The 23,663-nt window shown below is 35.8% G+C and overlaps 1 protein-coding gene across 5 annotated transcripts in view; it reads left to right on the top strand.

Annotated features, from left to right (window-relative positions):
- The window catches only part of REPS1 (RALBP1 associated Eps domain containing 1), an 80,350-nt gene that overhangs the window by 29,622 nt on the left and 27,065 nt on the right, over positions 1–23,663 (top strand). For all 5 annotated transcript variants that reach the window (XM_055324685.1, XM_055324688.1, XM_055324687.1 and 2 more), the window contains exons 2-8: positions 10,800–10,923; positions 12,478–12,674; positions 12,822–12,975; positions 13,480–13,604; positions 14,113–14,275; positions 14,556–14,619; positions 15,559–15,713. In XM_055324685.1, coding sequence (XP_055180660.1) covers positions 10,800–10,923; positions 12,478–12,674; positions 12,822–12,975; positions 13,480–13,604; positions 14,113–14,275; positions 14,556–14,619; positions 15,559–15,713 — 982 coding nt within the window. The remainder of the gene's footprint in view (positions 1–10,799; positions 10,924–12,477; positions 12,675–12,821; positions 12,976–13,479; positions 13,605–14,112; positions 14,276–14,555; positions 14,620–15,558; positions 15,714–23,663) is intronic.

Here is a 23,663-nt window from a genome sequence, read left to right as displayed (position 1 = left end):
ATTCTTCTCCATATCATACAGTTTCAGTATAGTCTTCATTCCATTTTTCTGAATTCTTATATTGTAATTCAGCTCATGAATTCAGGCTCAAATGTGTAATTTGGCATCTAACCTTTTCTTATTTCAGATAAGAAACAGCTGTACAGTGTTGCTAGCATTCCTGTACCTCATGTCCTGAACCTAGGATTAAAGAGCCTTGCTTACACATTTAAACTACTCTTTCTTTCATTGTCACTGTATTCTAGGCACTCTGGGCTACAAGACATGCGTTAGAGGTTAGTGAGGGTACTTGCCCTGAGGAAGCCAGCATTATCCTGGGAAAAGGACAATGTACAACATGTCTTGGTGGAAAATTAAAGGCATAGTTTTGAATTCCAGCTCTCCCTTTTGGGCCCTCTGGCCTTAGTTACTTGGCCAGCCTCATTCTTCCTTCATAAAATGATAATACCAATTCTTCCACATTATTTTTAGGATTAGATGGGAACACTTTGAGTAATTGGGATTGTGCTTAGCATTATGTATTTTCAATAAATGTTAATCCCTCTCCCCTACCAACAAATGTACCACGACCATTTGTATATCTGGAAGAAAAAATAATAATAATTTGTTATTTCGTGAGCTCTTTGAGTTACTATTAAAGAACTATTCTTGTTTTTATACAGTTTTAAAAGGTTCTATTTCTAAACCATGGTGGGCAAGGCAGAAGGGGTCAGCAAGTAGAAAGACTGCTGATAGAGTAAAAGAGCTTGGCAACAAGGAAAAAGTCACAAATCATTAAAAAAAAAAAAAAACAAAACTCTGTTAATAGTGTTAGTCTATTAGGCGAAGAAAAACATTTCACTTTTTCTTAGGGGCTTTGAATGTATAACTGCAATATAGTACAGTGTACTAGTTTGTAAAATCTGTATTGTTGGGATGCCTGGGTGGCTCCGTTAAGCATCTGCCTTCAGCTCAGGTCATGATCTCAGGGTCCTGAGATGGAGCCCCACATCGGGCTCCCTGCTTAGTAGGGAGTAGTCACCTTCACTCCCTCTGCCTCTCCCTCAGTTGTGCATGTGCGCGCCCTCTCTCTCTCTCTCTTTCTCTCTCTCTTAAGTAGATAAATAAAACCTTTGGGAAAAAATCTATATTGTTGAAACTAAGAGTGTGCTATTATTACATCTTTCAAAAAATACATACTTTCGGTTTTCATCAAAGTAATATCTGCAGGGCAGCCTGGGTAGCTCAGTGGTTTAGCGCGCCGCCTTCAGCCCAGGGCGTGATCCTGGCGACCCGGGATCTAGTCCCATGTTGGGCTGCTTCTCCCTCTGCCTGTGTCTCTGCCTCTCTCTTTCTCTGTTTCTCTCATTAATAAATAAAGTCTTTTAAAAAAAATAGTATCTGCATATGATTTAAAAAATCAGGGATTGTAAGGGTTTTCTGAACACAGCAACAATTTCCTCTCCTTCCCCTGTCCTGTACTTCATCTGGGTTTCAAGGAGGTTGATGCGGATGGGTTTTGCTTCCAGTAAGTTGTGATTCTCTGTATCTGCCTTCTGTTGGTCTCCAGTTCCGGGGGCAGCAGTTTGCTCTGTGATCTGCCCAACTTTTCTTACAGATCTAAGAAGATTTCTTGGTTTTTCCGTTTGTTCAGCTTTTTGCTTTAAGAAAGAGTATTGGCTTCTACTTCTTCTTTTTTTTTTAAAGAATTTTTTTTAATTTATTTATTTATGATAGTCACAGAGAGAGACAGAGGCAGAGGCAGAGGGAGAAGCAGGCTCCATGCACCGGGAGCCCGACGTGGGATTCGATCCCGGATCTCCAGGATCGTGCCCTGGGCCAAAGGCAAGCGCGAAACCGCTGCGCCACCCAGGAATCCCTGGCTTCTACTTCTTAAGTACTAGACCAAAAACCAGAAGTCCATGACTTTTTCCCTTCAGCTTTCTTATCCTTCTTTGAACTTGTTAGTTACACTTTTGCATATTTAATGTTGAGAACATTTGCACCTTGTTCTAAAACGATAATTCTTAATTAATATGTTCTGACTTCAGATGGAATCTAAAAGTTGAAAACCAAAGTGTTTACATTATGAAGATATAAATATTTTTACTGCAGATCCAGTTCTATGATATAGTACTGTGATTATTCTCATGCAGCTTTCCCTCACCAAACTTTCTCAGTTGCCTTTAAAAAAAAAAAAAAAACAAAACCCTAGGACCTTTGCCTTTGTATCCATTCCTTCCCCTTTATTTTTTCTGAAATCTTCCTGGAACTTTCTGTCGTTTTGCTCTAATATGGACTAGCTGCTCTTCGGGTCAGTTACATAGTTGTCATCCTGCAGCCTTATTTCCCTTTTTCTTGGTGCATATCTGCTTTTTCTTGGATGTTCTGTCTCTAAATTTTGCTGAATAACATCCTTAAATATTTTCTCAAGGGAGATTTTATAGGAGGTAAACTTTTTATATTTCTGCATCCACTAAAAGTGTCTGTTCTTTCCATCATCTTGATGCTAGTTTGGATACAGAATGCTAGGTTGAAAATAATTTTTTCTTAGAACCTTGATGGTATTGCTTTATTGTTTTCTGATTCAGTGTTACTGATGAGAAGTCTGATTCCAGTCCAGTTAATATTTCTTCTTAGTGATCAGTACCTCTCTCCCTTATCCACTTCCCTTACACATATTCTGGATGCTCTTAGGATCTTTGTTTTATCTTTGCTACTCTGAAATTCCACATAATGTGTTCAGGAATTCTTTAACCCATTGTATTGAGCCCTCAATAGACTTTCTCAATCTGAAAGATATCTTTACTTTAGATTTGGGGAAAATCTCTTACTCTATTTTCTCTGCCTTTTTTGTATAATTCATTTTAAGAAACATTTTGTCCTTCCAAATTAATTCTCTGTTTTTCTCTCATTTCCTAACCCACCTTGTCCCTTCCTACTTCTGGAGAAAATTTTCTCTATCTTCTAGTATTTCTTTTGAACTTTGTGTATTTTCAGACATCTTGTTCTTTGGTTGTTCCTTTTTCATAGTATCCTGTTCTTGTTTTATGGATGCATTACTGTCTTAAATTTGTCAGAATGCTCACTAGAGTTTGGGGGTGTGTGTGTGTGTTGTTGTTTTAAAGATTTTATGTGATTAATTTTTTTAAAAGATTTTATTTATTTATTCATGAGAGACACACAGAGAGAGAGAGGCAGAGACACAGGCAGAGGGAGAAGCAGGCTCCATGCAGGGAGCCCGACGTGGGATTCGATCCCGGGTCTCCAGGATCGCGCCCTGGGCCAAAGGCAGGCGCCAAACCGCTGCGCCACCCAGGGATCCCCTTATGTGATTAATTTGACAGAGAGGGAGCACAAGCAGGGGGAGCAACAGAGGGAGAGGGAGAAGCAGGTTCCCCACCCAGCAGGGAGCCCAATACAGGGCTCCGTTCCAGGGTCCTGGCGTCCTGACCTGAGCTGAAGGCAGACCCTTAACCAACTGAACTACATAGGTGCTCCTCACTGGAGTATTTTTAAGTGCTCTCTCTTTCCTGAATTACATTTTTCCCTCAGAGTTTTTTTCCTCTTTTTAAATTTTACAGTTTTCTTCCATTATGTAGGTTTTCCTCAGTTGTTTGTTGATGTTTGGTAACTTGTCTATATTTAAGGCAACAGTAGAATAACTGAGCTCTGTGTTCTTGTGTTAGCTCTTCAAAAGGCAGCCTTATTTTGGGAGGACTGGGTCAGATGCTGACTCGTAGTGGATTGCTAAATACTAGAAACAGGAGCTTTTCTCTAGGGCAACAACCTCTGTCCATATCAGCTGATCTAGTACTTCCCTACATTTCATTCTTTAGAGATATAACTTCCAGCTTTTTGTTTGTTTATATTTGGAGGGTGAATTCTGGTTGCTAATATTCTGTGAGCAGCTGTAGAGATACGGATCTTCATCTCTGTCCCAATTTCACTTAGTCATACCTGGCATTTCTGGGTGAGTCCCTGGATTTTGCAGGACAAATTAGTTCTCCTCCATAGGTATTCTTGGCACTGTTTCTTCCACCTACTTTATTAGGCATGAATCCATGTGCTTTTTGATTGCTAACATTTGTTGAGATTTCCTGCCTGCTCATTGTTTCCCCCTCTCTCCTATTTATTTTTGTGGATATATATTCCCTTACTGTCATTTTAATAAGATTCTTGAAAGGAGAGGAGGTAATTTCCTGTACTCAGTGTATTTTTTTAAGAACTTCGAAACACTTAAAAAGTCTTGAAAGCATCCTATATTTTAGAAGACTTTTCATAATGATAATAATAAAATCCACTTTGGCACTTAAAGAATTAACTCTTGGCTGTTAGGAGAATGTAGTTTTTAAGGATGACTTAGTCTCTGGAGTCTCTGAATAAAATACATTATGATCACAGGTAAAAGTAATAATAATTCTATCTTGAATGAAACACTTTTGCGTTTTACAATTAAATACAATTTCATTGACTCCTGATAACCATCATAAGAGGTTATGTTCCCCAGTTTTCATAGAAGGAGACTAAGACAATAGTAAAGTGATATAACTTGCTCAAGTACTATGTAAATGATACAGAATGACTCCCTAACCATGTTGATCTCTATAAGTATTAAAATGAACTATAATCTAGTTTATCTTTTCTTCCTGGAAGTTAGTGACCTTTTGATAAGTATTATGGAATAGTGCATTCAGGAAAAAAGTCAACACTGACTTATTTAGGATTGATATCCTCATGAAGCCAGTAAAATTAATGAAAACTTTTGGCCTGTTTCTATCCTGTCTCCGACCATGTAGCCATGATTCTGTGCTGGTCTGTAAGTCATTCCATTTTTGGAGTGCTTGACTATATTATATTTTAAAGTGTATACTATTTCTAGAAATTTGTCGTACAGTTCTACAAGTGCACAAAGATAATACACAGGAATGTCTATGGCATTATTTTTAATAGAAAGCTAGGAAAATCTAAGGGTCCATCGGTAGGGGACTGGTTAATTTGTAATACGTATATCCATGCATGGAATGCTATGTAAAAAAATGAAAGAGACTTATGCTGATATAAAAAGATCTTCAAGTAATATGATGTGAAAAAGTCATATACAGTATGACCCTGTATGTGTAAAAAATATGTGTGCTCATATGTTTGTGTACACGTGGAAAAAAATGGGAAGTACATTTGAAAAGAATTGTTACCTCTGATGGGGATTGTAGGAACTTTGAATTCCATATCCTTAGGTACTTATTTTACCACAAACATGTAAGTTTTAATGGTTTTCAGTAGCTATTGTTAGTATACCAGCAACACTAGCTGGCCCTGGGTGTCCTAGGTGAGTAATAGTCTAATGAAGAGGTCTGGGAATCTGGATCCTAACAAGGGCTTTTGTGATTTTCAATATTAGGCAACTGCACAAGCGTGCTCACAAATGTGTGTAATTTAGGCCAAGGGGAAGTTACCATAGAGAGGCAGTTGAAAGAGTGGGACTGCTTTGAATAATGCTGAACTAATAGTAAATTTCAAAATTTGAGATGAGAAATGATTTCCTAGGAAATTATCATTTTAGAGATCGACAACCTAGTTTATTCAAGAAACAGACACATCTGAGATCATACTCAGCACGTGTCATAGGTGAATTCTTCCAAATCTTTATGGAACAGATAGTTCCAAATCTATTTAAAGTATTTCAGAGCAGAGAGGAAAAAAAAAGTAAAACTTGTTAGTTGTGTTTACAAAGCCAACATAGTGCTACTTCCAAACCTTTTAGATTCAAGGGTTTTGGGGTTGGGGGGGGCCTAATCATTTTATGATTCTGTTTAAAATGTAAATCTTATTTGAAACAGTAATAGACACCATGACTAAATGGAATTCATTTTACAGATCAAAGGATGGTTTAATGTTAGGAACTCTGTTAATGGAATTATTAATAGACCAAGGAGAAAAATTATGATCTTTTACTTTTCTGCCCAAAAGTGCACACAATAAAATTAACATCTATTTGTTGTTTTTGAAAACAGAAAATCCCAAAGAAAACTCTTAGACCAGTAGAACTAGTTGTTTTTTCTTTCTCTTTAAAAATATCTATTCTTTCTTTCTTCCTTTCTCCCCCCTTCCCTCCCCTCCCTCCTTCCTTCCTAGTGAGCCCATGAGTAAGGGAGAGGGAGAGAGAATCTTAAGCAACCCCCCTCCCCCAGCACAAAGCCGGATGTGAGGCTTCATGACCTGCAGTGAAATCAAGAGTTAGATATTTAACTGACTACTACCCAGGCACTCTGTAGCTGAATAGTTTCTTAACATAACGGTGGTGTTGCAGAGTGTTACTAGCCCGGATCATGCTTAACCACTAGAAGTGGTTTCATTAAAGTTAGGAAAAAGATTAAAAATAAATTTCCATTCCAATTAAACTCTCAATTTCTTTTGACAAATAATTGTAAAGATTATTTGGTGGAATAATAATATGAGAGTAGTCCAGAAAATTGTAAACAAGAAAAAAACATTGAAGTCTGGGCTAATAATCTGTCAGACATTCATTCATTCATTTAAAAAAAAGATTTATTTATTTACTAGAGAGAGAGGACTTGCTAGTGTGAGGTGGGGAGGGGCAGAGGGAGAGGGAGAAGCAGAGCCTGACAATGCAGGCCAACCCCAGGGCCAGGAAATTAAGATCTGAGTAGAAGGCCTGCCTTAACCAACTGAGCCACCTGAGTACCCCTCTATCACATATTTAAATATTATAAAGCTAAAGTAAGAAATAGCTATATGAAACTCTGTAACACAGGTGGTCAAAATGCTACGTGTAGGTGTGTGAGTGACCTTTTTAGGTTACTGGAGAAAAGATGAAAAGGAAACACTCGTATTGATAGTGGGAGAATAAATTTCAGTAACCTTTTTGAAAGGCATTTGGCAATAGCAAAAGCATTTTTAAGTTTGTATGTTACAGCTCCTTTCCCTGTCAGCTGCTTTCAAGGACTTGTAGCCTCTCTAATTGGAAAGATAGTTATCAGTGACACATATATGCCTAAATTGCACCACAAAGTGAGTTTTGTAGGTGATGCAGCCAGGATTATAGAGAAATAACAGCAAATATTTTGCTTTGAGTCCTTTTTATCTCCCCTTTGAAAACCTCATTCCTCTTTCCTTACTTACAGGCAGCTTTTAATATATATGTATATATTTAAAAATTTTTTATGTCTGATAAAGTAGAAATATAGTATACCTTCTTGCTTTTCTACCCTCCACCCCACCAAAGTGGCCCCTTGGAAAGAGCTTTGGGTTTTGAATCAAAGTACCTGGCTTCTTGAGCAGGTTCTTCCACTCACTAGCTCTGAGAATTAGGAGAAGCAAGATTACCCTTCTAAACATACTTTCTTTGAGAGCCAAGCATCCTAACCTGTCTGTCCACTTGCATTCCTCTTGTTTATTCCTTAATCCATTGTAAATGAGATTTTACCCTATCTCATCTCTACTAGTGCTCAAGCAGCAAAAACCTCCTAACTGCAAAATATAGTGTTTTCTTTTTTTTTTTTAATTTGGCCCCACTAATTCTCTTGTTTGGAAATTATTTATCAATTTTTGATTAAATAATATTAAATACTTTTGGTAGTAATATATGCTCATGTAAAGAAAACATAGAAATATCCCTTAATCTCAGTCCCTAGAAGTAATCACTGGCATATTCACTATGATTTATGTGTACATATATCCCAATAAAATTAGAATTTTACTTATGTATACACTGCTTTGTATCTTGCTTTTTGTTTTCATAGCATTAATACTGGTAAGCTGTGAGTTTAAATGTTAATGGTTTTCTCATATATAGTTATTTCATAATCAACTATCTGTTTTGTTCTTGTGTTTAAGTTTGGATTGCTTCTCATTGTGAACACCTTTGTACATGAATTTGTATGTGCAATAGTGATTTTCTTTAAGTCTTGCTCCCACCTTCTAGAACCTCTTTCCACGTTGATTTCCTCCTTCTGCTGATACTTTTTCCCACTGCTTCTTTCATAGGTTCCTTTTTACACCTGCCTTTAGGTTTTGGTGTTCTCCAAAGTTCCCTTCACTGCTCTGGGTTTGTAGGCAAGCGCTCTCTTGCGCTCTGTCTCTCTTTCTCTTTTTTAATTGAAGTTCGATTTGCCAACATATAGTATAACACCCAGTACCTGTCACCCAGTTACCCCATCCCCCTGCCCGCCTCCTCTTCCACCACCCTTTGTTTGTTTCCCAGAGTTAGGAGTCTCTCATGGTTTGTCTTCCTCTCTAATTTTCCCACTCATTTCCTCTCTTTTCCCTTATAATCCCTTTCACTATTTCTTATATTCCCCGTATGAGTGAAACCATATGATGATTGTCCTTCTCCTATTGACTTATTTCACTCAGCATGATACCCTCCAGTTCCATCCATGTCGAAGGAAATGGTGGGTATTCGTCCTTTCTGATGGCTGAGTAATATTCCATTGTATAAATGTACCACATCTTCTTTATCCATTCATCTGTCGATGGACACCAAGGCTCCTTCCACAGTTTGGCTATTGTGGATATTGCTGCTATAAACATTTGGCTATTGTGGATATTGCTGTGCAGGTGTCCTGCTGTTTCTCTGCATCTGTATCTTTGGGGTAAATCCCCAGTAGTGCATTTGCTGGGTCGTAGGGTAGCTCTATTTTTAATTCTTGGAGGAACCTCTACACAGTTTTCCAGAGTGGCTATACCAGTTCACATTCCCACCAGCAGAGCAAGAGGGGTTCTCCTTTCTCCACATCCTCTCCAACATTTGTTGTTTCCTGTCTTATTAATTTTTCCCATTCTCACTGGTGTGAGGTGGTATCTCATTGTGGTTTTGATTTGTATTTCCCTGATGGCAAGTGATGTGGAGCATTTTCTCATGTGCTTGTTGGCCATGTGTATGTCTTCTTTGGTGAAATTTCTGTTCATGTCTTCTGCCCATTTCATGATTGGATTATTTGTTTCTTGGGTGTTGAGTTTAATAAGTTCTTTATAGATCTTGAATACTAGCCCTTTATCTGATATGTCATTTGCAAATATCTTCTTCCATTCTCATTTCCTCCCTCTGCTTCAGTTGTCACCTGTTGTCTGCTTCCGGATGTGGAGCACATCTCCACAGTGTACTTCTTTCTTAACACCCCCTCTGCATTCCTTCCTGTTCCCTGGGCATCTCCTACTGACTGAACCGCTTTTAACAAGGATAAATAAACCAACTACCTGTGATTTCCTTGTAGGTCTTCCTTTTATCTAGCGTAGATACAGGGCACATTTTGGATGTTTTAGATTTGTTTTATAAGCAAGAGTATCTAAGATGTGTAATGATCCTTAACAGGGTGCCGAGCAGGCAGACTTTTCTGGAAATCTTGGAAAAGGGCAGTAACCATGACAAAATGCCTGCGTGTCTTTCAAGGCTGTGTGACCTTCTTAACTCTTGCCCTCCTTTTCCTCCTAAATGTCCCTAATGTGAACCTTCCTTCCTCTTTATCCTCCTTGCCCTTTTAAATTTACACTGAAGTGATGCCCCTTAGTGGCAGAATCAGGAACTTTCTCCGTTGCTGATCAATCACAAAAAATGACTGTGGTCTTCTCATGTGTGTAAACAAATGGTTACTGTTATTGTGATACATTGCTTAATGGTTGTTGGTGCTTTTTTTTCAATTCTAGTAAGTGCTTCTGACTTACTACCATAACATCTGGGTACCCTAATCTTTGAGTGTTTTGGGAAAAAGAAAATAGACAAATATGTTCCCTTTCTATAGAAATTGTTATCTTTTGAGGTGAGACAACGATACTTAGTGTTTATTTTAAGATTATCATCTCTGGACAGTAGATATTACTCCAGCTTTTGGAGTTGTAATTTAATCTTATAACTGAAAATTCTCTTTTCTAATCTGAGACTTATTTGTAGTAGCCAGTCTAGAAAATACATGTTGAATGACTACAATGATCGGTATAGATCCTTTTGTGCTTTAAAAACACAAAGTAAACAAAAATTGGGTGTTTTGTTTTTTTTTTTTTAAGAAATGTAGTACAACCACATTAAATACAATCTGAGAAATAAGAGGAAAAACCCTACTCTTAATCTCCCTTAACAAAATTGCTGTTAGAATTGTATATATTTGTTTTTTTTTTAATTTTTTTTTAAAATTGATTTATTTATGATAGTCACAGAGAGAGAGAGAGAGAGAGGCAGAGACATAGGCAGAGGGAGAAGCAGGCTCCATGCACCGGGAGCCCGATATGGGATTCGATCCCGGGTCTCCAGGATTGCGCCCTGAGCCAAAGGCAGGCGCCAAACCACTGCGCCACCCAGGGATCCCAGAATTGTATATATTTGACTCTTTTAAAATTTGTGTTTATGTGGTTAAAATTATGTATCCTGCTTTTTCCCACTTAATATATCATTTTATGACTATTTATTTTATGACTATTACTTTAAATGTCTGCATGATAATCTATTAGTTGCAGGAACTTTTGGCCCTGTTGTATGCATAGTGTTTATGAAGAATGGATGATGCTACATTGTTGCTGAAAAATATGACCTGTAAGAGAAAATAGTTTTTCTAATAAAATAAAATTGCTTTTATCACATGGATGCTTAATTCTAAGTAGAAGACTATAACTTTCTTATTATAAGGTCAGTGCCTTTTTATTTTCAAACTTGCAAATCTGAAACCTGAGGAAGTTGGCTGTCAGTTGAGTGTAATATACTGTGTCAGTTATGTTTTGGAGAAGTCATATAAACAGAAGTTAGATATCTGCTTATTTGGAAAATTATTGTCATAAATCTTAATGTTAACATTGTGGTTTTTTTATAGATTATGGAGCTTTGTGGTGCAACGAGGCTTGGTTACTTTGGAAGAAGTCAGTTCTATATTGCTTTGAAACTTGTAGCTGTTGCCCAGTCTGGTTTCCCTTTAAGAGTGGAAAGTATAAATACAGGTAAACATGGAGTACATTAGTAGTTGAAGTGAAAATAGTCTTCTGATCACAAATGAAATAAAGTCAGTAGAATTTTTGAGTTTTCCTGATATTATACTGGCATTTGCAACTTAAGTGTCATGGCTTTATTCTCACTACCATGCTTTTTTCATTTGTGAATATTAGAAAAGTATCTCTTCCTTAAACCTGTTACAGCATGTATGTACTTAATACGTATTTGATGATAATATGAAAATTGTTAAAAGTGGTGATTTTAAGAAATGGTGATTTTTCAGAAATAATTCACTAAAAATTGCTTAGAAAGCTTAGATAATTTTTATCAGAGTAAATGATAAGTCGTAGTGACTGACCATCTTCTTATATGTCTTCCTTATATTCTTCTTTTCTAGTAAGTATAAAACTACATTATACTTTGTGTTTTTTTCGTTTGAGAAGGCTGTGCATTTGAAATTAGAAGGTATTAGTTAACCAAAACTTTCTGATTGATAGAGACAATATTAAAATATTGGCAGGCTAAAGAGACATCTGTCTGCCTTACGAGTGTCACCTGGGATAATTAGTTTTTCTGCTTATTGATGTCGAAGTCAGTGGAAATTCTATAAAGCTAGGCACTTAACTGCAGAGAGTTCTGTGGTTGTTGTAGGGAAAAGAGGAAACAAAACTTGAGGTTTTCTGTAATGTTAAAATTTTTATAAATAGTTTTAAGGACCAAGTTCAGTTTATTAGTCACTGTGAGGTTTTCATTGTTGACCTCTGGTTTGCTACACATCATTTGTCTAGAATTGAGAGTTTACGTTCTTTTTAGGTAATTTTGGATTCCTTTACATAAACACTGAATAAGCTTAGTATTTTTCCTCCTTTGTATGGGGATTCAAGAGAGATGCAGATAACTATAGTGGAGGGAAGTGTACTTTCTTTTAAAAATTCTGCTCTTCTCTGTGTTGTCTACTCGAAAAGTATGAGCTGTGATTGATGTGCAAAGTAGTTCTCAGTCTTCTTTCCTCTCTTTAAAATTGAATGTAGGGTATAAGCCAGACTAAAGTGGATAGATAAAATGCTTTGTTCTGTTGGTAGGTGGACAGTAAAATATTTTTCAGGAATTTGCGCCATGAAATGTCTAGATGAATCTAGTCTCAATCTAGTGACATAGTCTTTGTTTTACTTATGGCTCTAACTTCTGTATGAGTAGAAAAGAAGTAGCCTAAGCTTTCAGGTCAGGCTGCCCTGAGTTCAGATTCTGTCAGTCACTATCATGGACCTTGGCATCTTGTTGCCTCAGTTGTAAGCAGAGAGCCAGACAGGACATTTTTATAGCTATTACCATTAGCTGTAATTAGCTATTCCTGCCTTTAGAAGGAAAGTTTAGTGTTACTATTTCTTTCTAGGTTAGTCTCCCACAATCTAAGGGAGATGGTCTAAATGTCATGATAAATGTGTGTCTGCTTTTTCTGTATTTGTTTTTGCAAAAGTTCTTTTTAATATCTAAGTCGTATAGCAGTTCTAATGTGTGCCCTTGTTTTATTTTAAAGTAATAATTATTTCTGTGATTAACAGTAAAGGACCTTCCTCTGCCAAGATTTGTTGCTTCAAAGAATGAACAGGAATCTCGCCATGCAGCCTCATATTCTTCAGATTCTGAAAATCAAGGGTCTTACTCTGGTGTAATTCCACCACCACCTGGCAGGGGGCAAGTGAAAAAGGGATCTGTAAGCCATGATACTGTCCAGCCTCGTACATCTGCAGATCAGCAGGTAATCATGTGCCTGGAGATGTTATCTCTTGATGTCCTGTGTAGAAGTTTACACTAAAACATTTATTGAGTGCTTTCTTAATGAAAATGGTACTTTAAAAAGATTTAAGTCTTAAAATAATAATAATACTAATAATACTGTTTTTAGGAACCTGCATCTCCAGTAGTTTCACCCCAGCAGTCCCCACCAACTTCTCCACACACATGGAGGAAGCACAGCCGTCACCCCAGTGGGGGAAATAGCGAGAGGCCTCTTGCAGGACCTGGACCATTTTGGTCTCCCTTTGGTGAAGCACAATCAGGTATTTTGAAATTCTTTAGAAGGGACGGTTATTTGTGAAGGGTCATAAATTGAAGGAAACTAGATAATACTCCTTTAAGAGTTGCCTTCAAGACCATTTTTAATTATAATTTAAGTGCCTTAATTAGAAGCAGAAGCCAACTATGAAAGTTTGTAAGTAGATATATCACTTTGAACAGTGGTAATTGCGTTTACTTACACATGTAATGCTCAGACAGAAGTTTATAGATACCAGATTCTCTGAAGGTGAAATGAATAATGATTTCTCAGAATATGAGGGGTGTATTACTTTAATTCCAGTATTGACAAGGAAAGTACAAGAACAATTTAAAAAGATTTAAATGAAGTTTTAAGTTGACAGAGGAGATTGATTTTGGAAATCATTAACATTTCTTCAAAGTTAGAGTTCAAAAGAAAACATAATATATGTATGGTGAGTTATGGTAAAAAACCTGGTAACTTTTCTTCAAAAGTGAGCCAGCATGTGTACCCATTCTCCTCTTAGGTTCTTCTGCTGGTGATGCAGTGTGGTCAGGGCATTCTCCACCTCCACCACAAGAAACTTGGGTCAGTTTTGCAGATACTCCACCAACCAGTACTCTTTTAACCATGCATCCTGCTTCTGTCCAGGTGTGACATTTTATTGGTATTGCATTTTTATTTGCTTCATTCAGAGTATCGCTGCAGTCATTCATTTTATATTTTGCTGTTGCAAATTTTGTAAATGTGAGTTCACTCTTTATACAACACGGAACTCTGCTCTGTGTCTTAAAGTCTTTTATCATTGGAATGTTTCACTAAAAGTTTTGGCTGATTTTCTTTCTAATTATTCAATGACATTTTGAAAGTTTTCTGCCCCTAGGAATATATTTGCTTGGCTTTCTTAGCACATTTTTCATAACTTTCTGTTGCTTACATATTGCTATCATTCTACGCACTTATATAATCATTGTACAGAAACATTCAGTAACCTGATTATAACAAATATGTGGTTTGCTGATGAGTTTGTGAAGACTTCTTATATTTTAAACATCCACAAAAAGTAAGTTTCACTTTCAAAGAATAATAACCTAGCAATCTTGGTCCGTATAATCATATAGATAGATACTGTACTGAGGAAAAAAATGTTTCCTTACAGGACCAGACAACAGTACGAACTGTAGCATCAGCTACAGCTGCCAATGAAATTCGTAGGCAATCCAGTAGTTATGATGATCCCTGGAAAATAACAGATGAACAAAGGCAGTATTATGTAAATCAATTTAAAACCATTCAGCCTGATCTAAACGGATTTATTCCAGGTGAGTTGTTAAAAACAGAAATTCTTCTAGATGGGACAAGACAAAGTCTCAATTTCATAATTTCAAAGATATGGTTTTATTGGTCAGAGATTATAAAAGATAATTCATCCTCAAATTGTCTGAAAAGTTTATAATCACTGGAGACAAAAACATGACATAGACACATGTTAAGATTACCATTTTCCCAGTGAAAAAAGTCTTAAAAAGACTCAACCTCACATTTTATTCTTGAATCTGTAAGTTCAGAATAACATTAAACAACACTGTTTTAATATTTCAGGATCTGCAGCTAAAGAGTTTTTTACAAAATCAAAACTTCCTATTCTTGAACTTTCTCATATTTGGTAAGTGTGGTATATCACATCAGTTGGGTAATGTGGGTTGTTTCAAAGGAGTTTCCAGCAGGTGGATTTTCAAACCTTAAAAAATAAACGATGAGAGCACAAGCTCTTCAAGAGTGTTCTCAAAGAACACAGTATTGCCTTAAAATGGTCAACTTCTGTCTCACTCTCTGGAAAAGAAATAAGTGATGCCAGTACAGTAGTTCTTTAAAAAGTGCTAAAATTCTCTTAAATCATATCTACTATTTCTTGTTGCTAGCATAATGCATGGAATAAAAGCTAGTTGGTACTTACATGGTTGTGTGTAGCCCATTTGGTTTTAAAACAATTATCAGATAAACATAAGTGTTATTTCTACTTTAAAGGGTTTTTAGTAGTGTAGAATGCTATAGTAGAAGGAAGATAGATAATGCCTAAACTGAAAAATCGAGAACTAGCAATATATACATGCTCTTTATAGTGTGAGGCATTAAATACATAAGTGGTTGCTTCTGCATCTATTAAGTGAAAGGATAGAGGGACTGCTGTTTTTTTTATATCAAGCCTTGTAATTCTATTGAATGCTTTAAAGTTGATACATGTAGGACTTTGATAACAATAAAAACAGTTTTTTATAAATTTAGTGATTTATTAAGTAGGCCTGACTTTAAATTAAATCCTGTTACTAAAAATACATATTGATTAAAAGTCATTTTTTGGTGATCTTATTTATTGAAGCTATTTTTTAGCATTTGATTATAAGAATTTCAAGCATTCAGAAAAGTTTAAGGAACTGTGCCTTAAATACCCAAAATGCCCACTGCCTGGGTTGTATAATCCATTTCTTTCCATTTATGGGATTATTGATTGCACTTTTTCTGGAAAAGGATTTCTTTTTCTTCTTTTTGAGACATAAAGGGATCTAAAGCAGATGATTATATTTATAGTAAGTTTGTCTTCTAGGGAACTTTCAGACTTTGATAAAGATGGAGCATTGACACTGGATGAGTTTTGTGCTGCTTTTCATCTGGTAGTTGCTAGGAAGAATGGCTATGACTTACCAGAAAAACTCCCTGAAAGCCTAATGCCCAAATTGATTGATTTGGAGGACTCAGCAGGTAAGATTGGGAACTGAAGGGACCTGGTTGCAGCCTTAATAAACATAGCACTTGATTCTTTTTTTTTTTTTTAAAGAATTTATTTATTTGTTTGAGAGAGAGAGGAAAAAAAAAAAAACCCTCAGAGTCTGCTGAGCGCAGAGCATGTCCCACAACCCTGAGATCATGACCTGACCTGAAGTCAGGAGTTGGACGCTCAACTGACTGAGCCACCATGTGCCCCAACACAATTCTTAAAAGCAAAATCAAGATACTTATTAAAACTTAAGAACATTTCATCAAGAGCAAGTAGATTTGCCATCAGAGTATGATATACAGGCTGAACTTGGATTAATGGTTTTTCTTATTTAGTTTTAAAGAGATAAATAATACATGCCACTACTTCACTTTACACTTTTGATTTGCTGAGATTTTAAGAGCATCTCACGTTATCTCTGGTTGTTTTGCCACCCCTTTAATTACGTTATGTATTATCTGGGGTGAGCAAGGTAGCCTGTCTGCACCATCACTATTTTTCCATTGAATACGTGTTAATTTATTGAAGGATGATACCTGGTTTATCATTAGACCAATGCAATATGCAGGCATTTTTTGTGTTTGATTATTAGATAGGTGCCGTTTTGTTACCATGTTTACAAGAATGCTTTTGTAAATGCCCATATATACTGGTAGCTTTCTTAAAAAGGAAACAATATAAGGGTTAAAGAAATGAATAAAATTCAGAATGAATAAAAGGAAATCTTAACGTTAAATTCTTAATGAGCCTAATTAAAACTTAATTATTGTTTTCACTTTTCTTATCTAAAATTTCTTTTGGATGTTTTAATGGAAGGAATTTTATACTTTTGAAAGAAAAGTTAAAACAGAATTTGGCTCTCAAAAGGACATTTATCTGTTAGGCAGTGTCTGTTTAACCCAGAAATGCACATGATCTGACCTTATTGCCTAAATTATACAGAAGGAATCATATGCATGTTATTAATCTCACAAAGAGAATAATATCGATGGTGTTAAGAATCTGAGTCAGCTTCTAGTTTTACTAATTATTCCTGTGACCTTGGGCAAGTTCTGACCATTTATTCTATTTTTTCCTTCTGTTTCTCCGCCTGAAATGTGGATTTGATGCCATTCATGTTTCAGAACCTGAATTGTACCCTGACTTTTTATTAATGAATAAACTGATGAAAAATTTTAGCATTGATTTTATGTTTTTTAGAAATATGATCCTATGAGACTCCTAGATTTTCCTGGTCATTTCAGGTAGTTATAAGGTAACCTCTAACTTTGAGCTGAAAGCCATTTTTGTTGGTAATTTTGCTTCAGAGTACTTTGATTTGCCTAATTGAGAAATAAATAAAAGAACTTTGTCTAGCTTATTTGATAGTAGTGAAAGGGAGAAGAAACTTTAGTAGCTGTACCCTTGGTGTATCATTTTAAAAATTGGTCCTTGTATCTAGAAATTTTCTGTGACTTTAGTTCTTTGAAAAGTGATAGCATACTAATACAAGAAAATAAATTGAGTTTTTTTCTGTTACGTTATTCTCTAGAGACTTGTCTGAACCCGTTATCTGTTGCATTCAGATTGGTAAATCTGGCTATTGCATGTAGTCAGTGGAATTTTTTGTTTTTTATTTTTAATTTAAATGAATTCTGGTTCTTCGTAAATTTGATCTATTGCCTGAATTTTAAATTAAAGCTCATGATTGAAGAATTTCTTTTTTTAGGCCTTTGTTTTTTTAGACCTGTTAAATCTGTATGGCAAAGAGACACTGGGTTTTTTTTACCTGCATTTATCTGTATACAATTGCTTTAATTATAATTTTAAAGATTTCAAAGAATCAGATAGTTTATTCCCATCCCAACATAATATTATATGGTTTTCTGACCAAATTTATTATAAACATTTGGCTACACAATATTAAATTCAGATCTTTGCCTGCTTATAAATGATAAATTTGGAATTCAGTTAATTTTGGAGTGAAACTGATTAATCTTTTTTTTTACCTACTTCTCAGAAGCCCGAGATTCATAGTACACAAAGCCCTTTGAATATAGAAACTGTCATGTGACACTGTGGATCCATCAGTATCCACAAAAACAATTTAAAATAGCTGTGTCTTTAGAAGTTCACTTTAGAAGTTTTAGACACTAAAAGGGAAATACCCAAACAGTTTCTTTTGACTGATCTGAGAATTTATTGGAGGTTTTCTGACTGCCAGGCAAAAGTAGTTTCTGTTTTCTCTGATCTCTCATAACATGTCCTACATGCTGCTTATTATGGCACACGTATCATACTGAATCCTGTTCTTTCTTTCCTCTTTCTACTACCTCAGTGAGCTCCTTAAAAATACAGGAAATGCATTCTACTCTTGTAGTATCCTAAGGATAGCACTTCATGTGCTAAGTTGGTCAGCAAATATTGAATGAATTAATGCTAAATGTGTGCCACTTTTAAAGAAGAATATTTTTAACACATTTCTATCTTCGAAATATAGCTGTTACTATATTTTGTGATATTGGGGGACATACTAAAATATTAGCTCTACAGGTATTCTGCATTGGCAATTTAAATAACTTATCAAAAAGTAAACGATGAGTAGTGGTGGCTTGAGTTAATAGCCACATGGAGTAACAAGCTATGCTTTTTGTAGGCATGCAGGCATGGTTGGGGACATATGTAACTTTTCCAAAATTATTTGACCAGGTTTACAGTGTAAATAGCAGATAAAACAGAAAAACTGATGATCATAGGTAGAGTGTTTATGTGGAATTAAAATACTTAATATTTAACATCAGCACTGAATTTGGCACCTAGAGGGAGTACAAAGGAAAACTTGGTTTTTATTGTTTTAGCCAAAAAAAAGCATACAAAAATTCATCTATGAAAACACCTTTCTGAAGGTATTACTTCAAGGAAGAATGTTTTTTTTTTTTTAAGATTTTATTTATTTATTCATAGAGATGCAGAGAGAGAGAGAGAGAGGCAGAGACACAGGCAGAGGGAGAAGCAGGCTCCACGCAGAGAGCCTGACGTGGGACTCGATCCAGGGTCTCCAGGATCATGCCCTGGGCTGCAGGCAGCGCTAAACCACTGCGCCACCGGGGCTGCCCGAATGTTCAGCTTCTAAGAATGATTATCTGCTTAAAAATTTTGAGACTAAAGTGATCTGCTAGCCTACAATAACACTATATCTTAAAAGGACAAAACCAAATATATTTTGATGCCATCTATACACCTTCAACTCAACCCACAGAGATTCCTCTTCAGACCATAGTTGCAATGTGACGTACAGCTTTTGTGATTATTTGGTAAATATCTTTCTCTTAAATTAGCCTGGAGGTTACTACCTGCCTGGGATCCTATCAGTCTTGTTCATTATATCTCAGCACCTAGCAGGATGCAAACTGAGTGTAAAGTAGGCATTCACATTTTTGAAAAGACTAAATGGCTGAGCCTCTTGTTTTATTTTTTAAAGATTTTATTTATTTATTCATGAGAGACACAGAGAGGCAGAGACACAGGCAGAGGGAGAAACAGACTCCATGCAGGGAGCCTGATGTGGGGCTCAATCCCAGGACTCCAGGATCACGCCCTGGGCCAAAGGCAGGCGCCAAACCGCTGAGCCACCCAGGGATTCCCTGAGCCTCTTGTTTTTAAACTGTTTTCTGTATTGATAGCACATTACTCATGAGCAATTCAGTAATACCTGGCTGAGATGCTCAGCGCAGGAGAGGAATTGTTCCCTGTTCTGTCTCCTCCTGCATCGTCACTGCTTCACATAGTAAATTTGAGCATGTTTCATTATTGCTGATTTGGTACATAGCATGGATCCCCAAACTCCTAGCAGTCCTAACAGGAATATTTTTAAAGCCATAGACTCTTATGAACAGTTTACCAAAAATCTGTACTCAAAACTAGCGTGATGCTAAATCACTGTTGAGTTTTCTCTTCATCCAGAAACTTTTGATGTATAAAAGCCAACATAAATAACACATGTAGATAACTGTTTTTACCAAGTACAATCACAGTATAAACATCCTTGATTTTTATTTAGAGTGTTGAGCAACTTTGCACTTTGTCACATATAGGGCTGTCTCATTCTTAATCATACAGTGTATCCCAAAAGATAGATAAGCCTTAATTTAACCTAGTGCCTTGATGGATTTTTGGGTAGTTTTTTGACTTTACCTTTAAAACAGCACTGCCCCAAAAAATACATATATTTTTATTTTATATAAAGAATCATAAATCTTTATTTTTGAAAATTCACTCTCCCAGGTGCCGTTAGTTGCAGAGGAAAAATAATGAAAATATGCCCTACTAATATTCATCATCAACTTTACACTGAGGAATTGCTTCAAGCACGCCGACATCCCCATATACATGGGGATGCTGCCTTTTTTTTTTTTTTTTTTAAAGATTTCATTTATATAGTTACATGAGGGACAGACAGAGAACAGAAGGAGAGGGAGAAGCAGCTCCCTGCTGAGTAGGGAGCCTGATGCAGGGATGTAGGGCTCGATCCCAGGACCCTGGGATCATGACCTGAGCTCAAGGCAGACACTTAACCAACCGAACCACCCAGGTACCCCAGATACATACATTCTTAACACTAGTGTCATTTCTTTCCAGATAGTTGGGTATTGTAGCTGACAAATCAGGACAATTAAAGATATTGGCAAAAACACATCATTTAATGAAATTGGCCAAAATAATTAAAACTCCCAAAATTTCTAGCAAAGACATTGACAGAGAAGGCTAGATAATATTTGAAGAAGAAAATTTCTACAAGGATGACCCAATAGGAGCTTTAAAAGATTAGGGCTTACATATCAGGGGATTCATAATACTCCTTGGGAATACCTACTGATACATTAAATTATTTTTTGTAAAAAAGGATAAATTTTGTATTATAGAAATAATAATTACAATTTACAATTGTACTGAAAAAATCAAAACTGAAGTAAAGGACAGCTGTCTTCCTCTGTTAGAGAACTCCATGTAAATAAATGGGAGCCTTGTCATCTTGCTCAATATTGTACATTTATTTAATGTATTTATGTATAGGCCCTCAGTAAATGCTCACTGATTGAATTCTTGCTTTTATTAATTTTGCCACCAAATTATGCCCCAAAATTGTAACATCTTTTATTCTTTGGTCTTCATACTCATTTTCACAATGTTCTGTGTAAGTTTTGAAAACAGAGCCCTAATTATTTTTCATTATGAGATTTTAGTTATCTCAAGTAGATTAACATTAGGTAGACTTCTTCCATTTTTAGTTATACTTGGATAATGGGAACCTCGTATCTGCAGGTAATAATCTTTGAAGTATAGTAGCCAAGTCAAATAATAGTTCCTATAAAATGCTGACCAGTAATACAAAAAAAAAAAAAAAACAAAAAAAAAAATCAGCAGGTTACAATTTAATTAGGATTTGAGTGAATGTTTTTTTCTTTCAAACCTTGTTGCACACATTTTTATCTTCACTTTAAAAAAAAAGAATCCTTGGTTTCAATTTAAAACTGATAAACTTCTATGTAGACTGTATAAACGTCTACATTACTGAAAAAGTTTCCATTTTAATTAAGAAAATTAAAATTAATTTTGCAAATATAATGTAATTTTTTGATGGATATGATACCGTTTAAAACAAAGTGTATATCTTAATTCTTTAATTTCTCTTTTCATTTTCATTACTTATCTGTATCTTTTTATTTTAAAGATTTTATTTATTTGAGAGGGAGCACGTGAGAGAGAGTATGAGGTGGGGGAAGGGTAGAGGGAGGAGAAGCAGGCTCCTCACTGAACAAGGGAGCTGGATGCTGGGCTCCATCCCAGGGTCCTGGGATCATGATCTGAGCCACCCAGGTACCCCTGCTTATCCCTGTCTTCTAAGTATGAATGAAAAAGGTACCATTAGTACTTTTCCTTGAAGACTTAAAAGTTTATCCAAATCTGTTAATTTTTAATTTTAAGGACTTTTTCAGGTAAGAATAGTATTCACATTTCAAGTAAAACATGTAGTTGTTTTTGCTTTTGTAAAGCTACTAAATGAGTTTTAAACTATGAGACTTTAGGAAATGTATCTATTTCTATAAGATTAATAATAGCTGCAGTCATTTTTGAAACAATGCTTAGCATTTTGAGTATAATACTGAGAAAATAAACCTAGAATGTAACTGATGCTCTTTCACAAAGAGGTTGTTCAGCAGGTACCCTGTATTGAGCTGAATCTGGGAACTTCTCAGAATCTTTGGAGGCTAGAAGGGTGAAAACTACTGATGGTGTTTTTATTTTATAGTGTGATCCTGAAAATGAAGTTTGCACTCTTTTAATACTACCATTTCTCACTTTAAATGTAGATTGACAGTATGTCAGTGTGATCACACTGGGTTGTATTTTCCAGACACACTTTTATACATGGAGATACTCTTTGCATAAAAGCCCTTTCGGGGTTTAGGTTAACAAATAATTTAGGCTCATGCTCTTCTTTTTCAGCCCTGATGCTCTGATGATGTCAGGGGCAGAGCAGAACCCTCAGGAGGGAGGCAGGGTTGACACAGTGTTCCAGCAGGAGGCTAGGTTGGAACACTGCATCAGGTAAGAGTAAAACTACACCCCTGCCTCCGAAAAGATACAGTCTCAAAGGCTAACTTGTGTGTGGGCACGAAGCTCTTTGTTGGAGTTTATAGGGAGCCAAGTTGAAGGAGGTGCAGTTTATTTACAGACCTGATACTTCTCCTGGGACTCATGACTACTAGGATGTTACCTTTCTAGAACATAGGTAATTTGCTCTTTTTCTACTACTATTTATTCTAAATATGAAACACGAAAGAAGCAATGTGTAATTTTGCTAATTTATTCCAGAAATAATTTTTGGATTTTCTAGGACAGTAATTTTTCAGACTTTTAGTCTTAGGACCCCTTTACATTCCTAAAAATTGTCATAGACTGCAAAGAGTCTCTGTTTATGTGAATTAGATCTATCAATAGTTACCTTATTTTTAAAAAGTTACCCTATTAGAAATTAAGACTGATAAATTTTATGCTTTGCTTTAAAATAACAATAGTAAACCTTTACATACTAACAGATATTTTTAGGAAAATAATTATATTCTTCAGAATATAAAAAAAAATTATAAAAAGGGTGACATTGTTTAACATCTTTTCCAATCTCTTTAATATTTTGGTTAATAGAAGACGGCTGGATTCTCCTATTTGCTTCTGCATTTCCTGTTGGATGTTATTTTGTTTGAGGAAATTGGCAAACTAAGCGCTGAGGACCAGCATCAGTCCCCTCTCTTTGTACAGCTCACAAGCAGAGTGGTGGTGGTGGTGGAGTTTTTAATTAGTGGGGGGAAAAAGCAATATTTCATGATACATGAAAATTATATGAAATTCAAATTTTAGTGTCCACAAATAAAATATTATTGGAACACAAACCAACCTCATTCCTTCCCGAATTATTTATGGCTGCTTTTGCGCTGCAACAATTGAATAGTTGAGGCAGAGACCATATAGGCAGCCTACAAAGCCTAAAATATTTATTATCCAGCTCTTTGTAGAAAAAGGTTGCCTGTACATGAAGAAAATGTGTCCTCAGTGGTAAAAGGGAGAAGTGTTTTCAGATAATTACAGATGCTCTTTGGTACTAACCCCAAAACTCAACAGATGGCAATTTCTTAAAGGTTGATTGTAGTGTGAAAGCTGAAACCATATTAATGAATTGTTTATACTGTTACATTAAAATCCACATATCCCTCTTGCACTTTGAATGAATCTTTTACCCCACAGCATGTTTTTGTAACATAGTGCATTGATTGTAGAATATCAGTTCCAGTTCGTGGAGTTATACAAATCTTTCAGTTTTTGGGGCATTTTATTATAAAATATCAAAAAAACATTTTTGCTAATATAAGCTATCTTATCAAAGAAGTATTGGACAG

This window comes from Nyctereutes procyonoides, unplaced genomic scaffold (assembly GCF_905146905.1).
Source record: "Nyctereutes procyonoides isolate TBG_1078 unplaced genomic scaffold, NYPRO_anot_genome, whole genome shotgun sequence".
Taxonomy (NCBI): Eukaryota; Metazoa; Chordata; class Mammalia; order Carnivora; family Canidae; genus Nyctereutes; species Nyctereutes procyonoides.
Note: the sequence above shows the minus strand (reverse complement) of the source record. Positions and strands in the feature narration are given on the sequence as shown.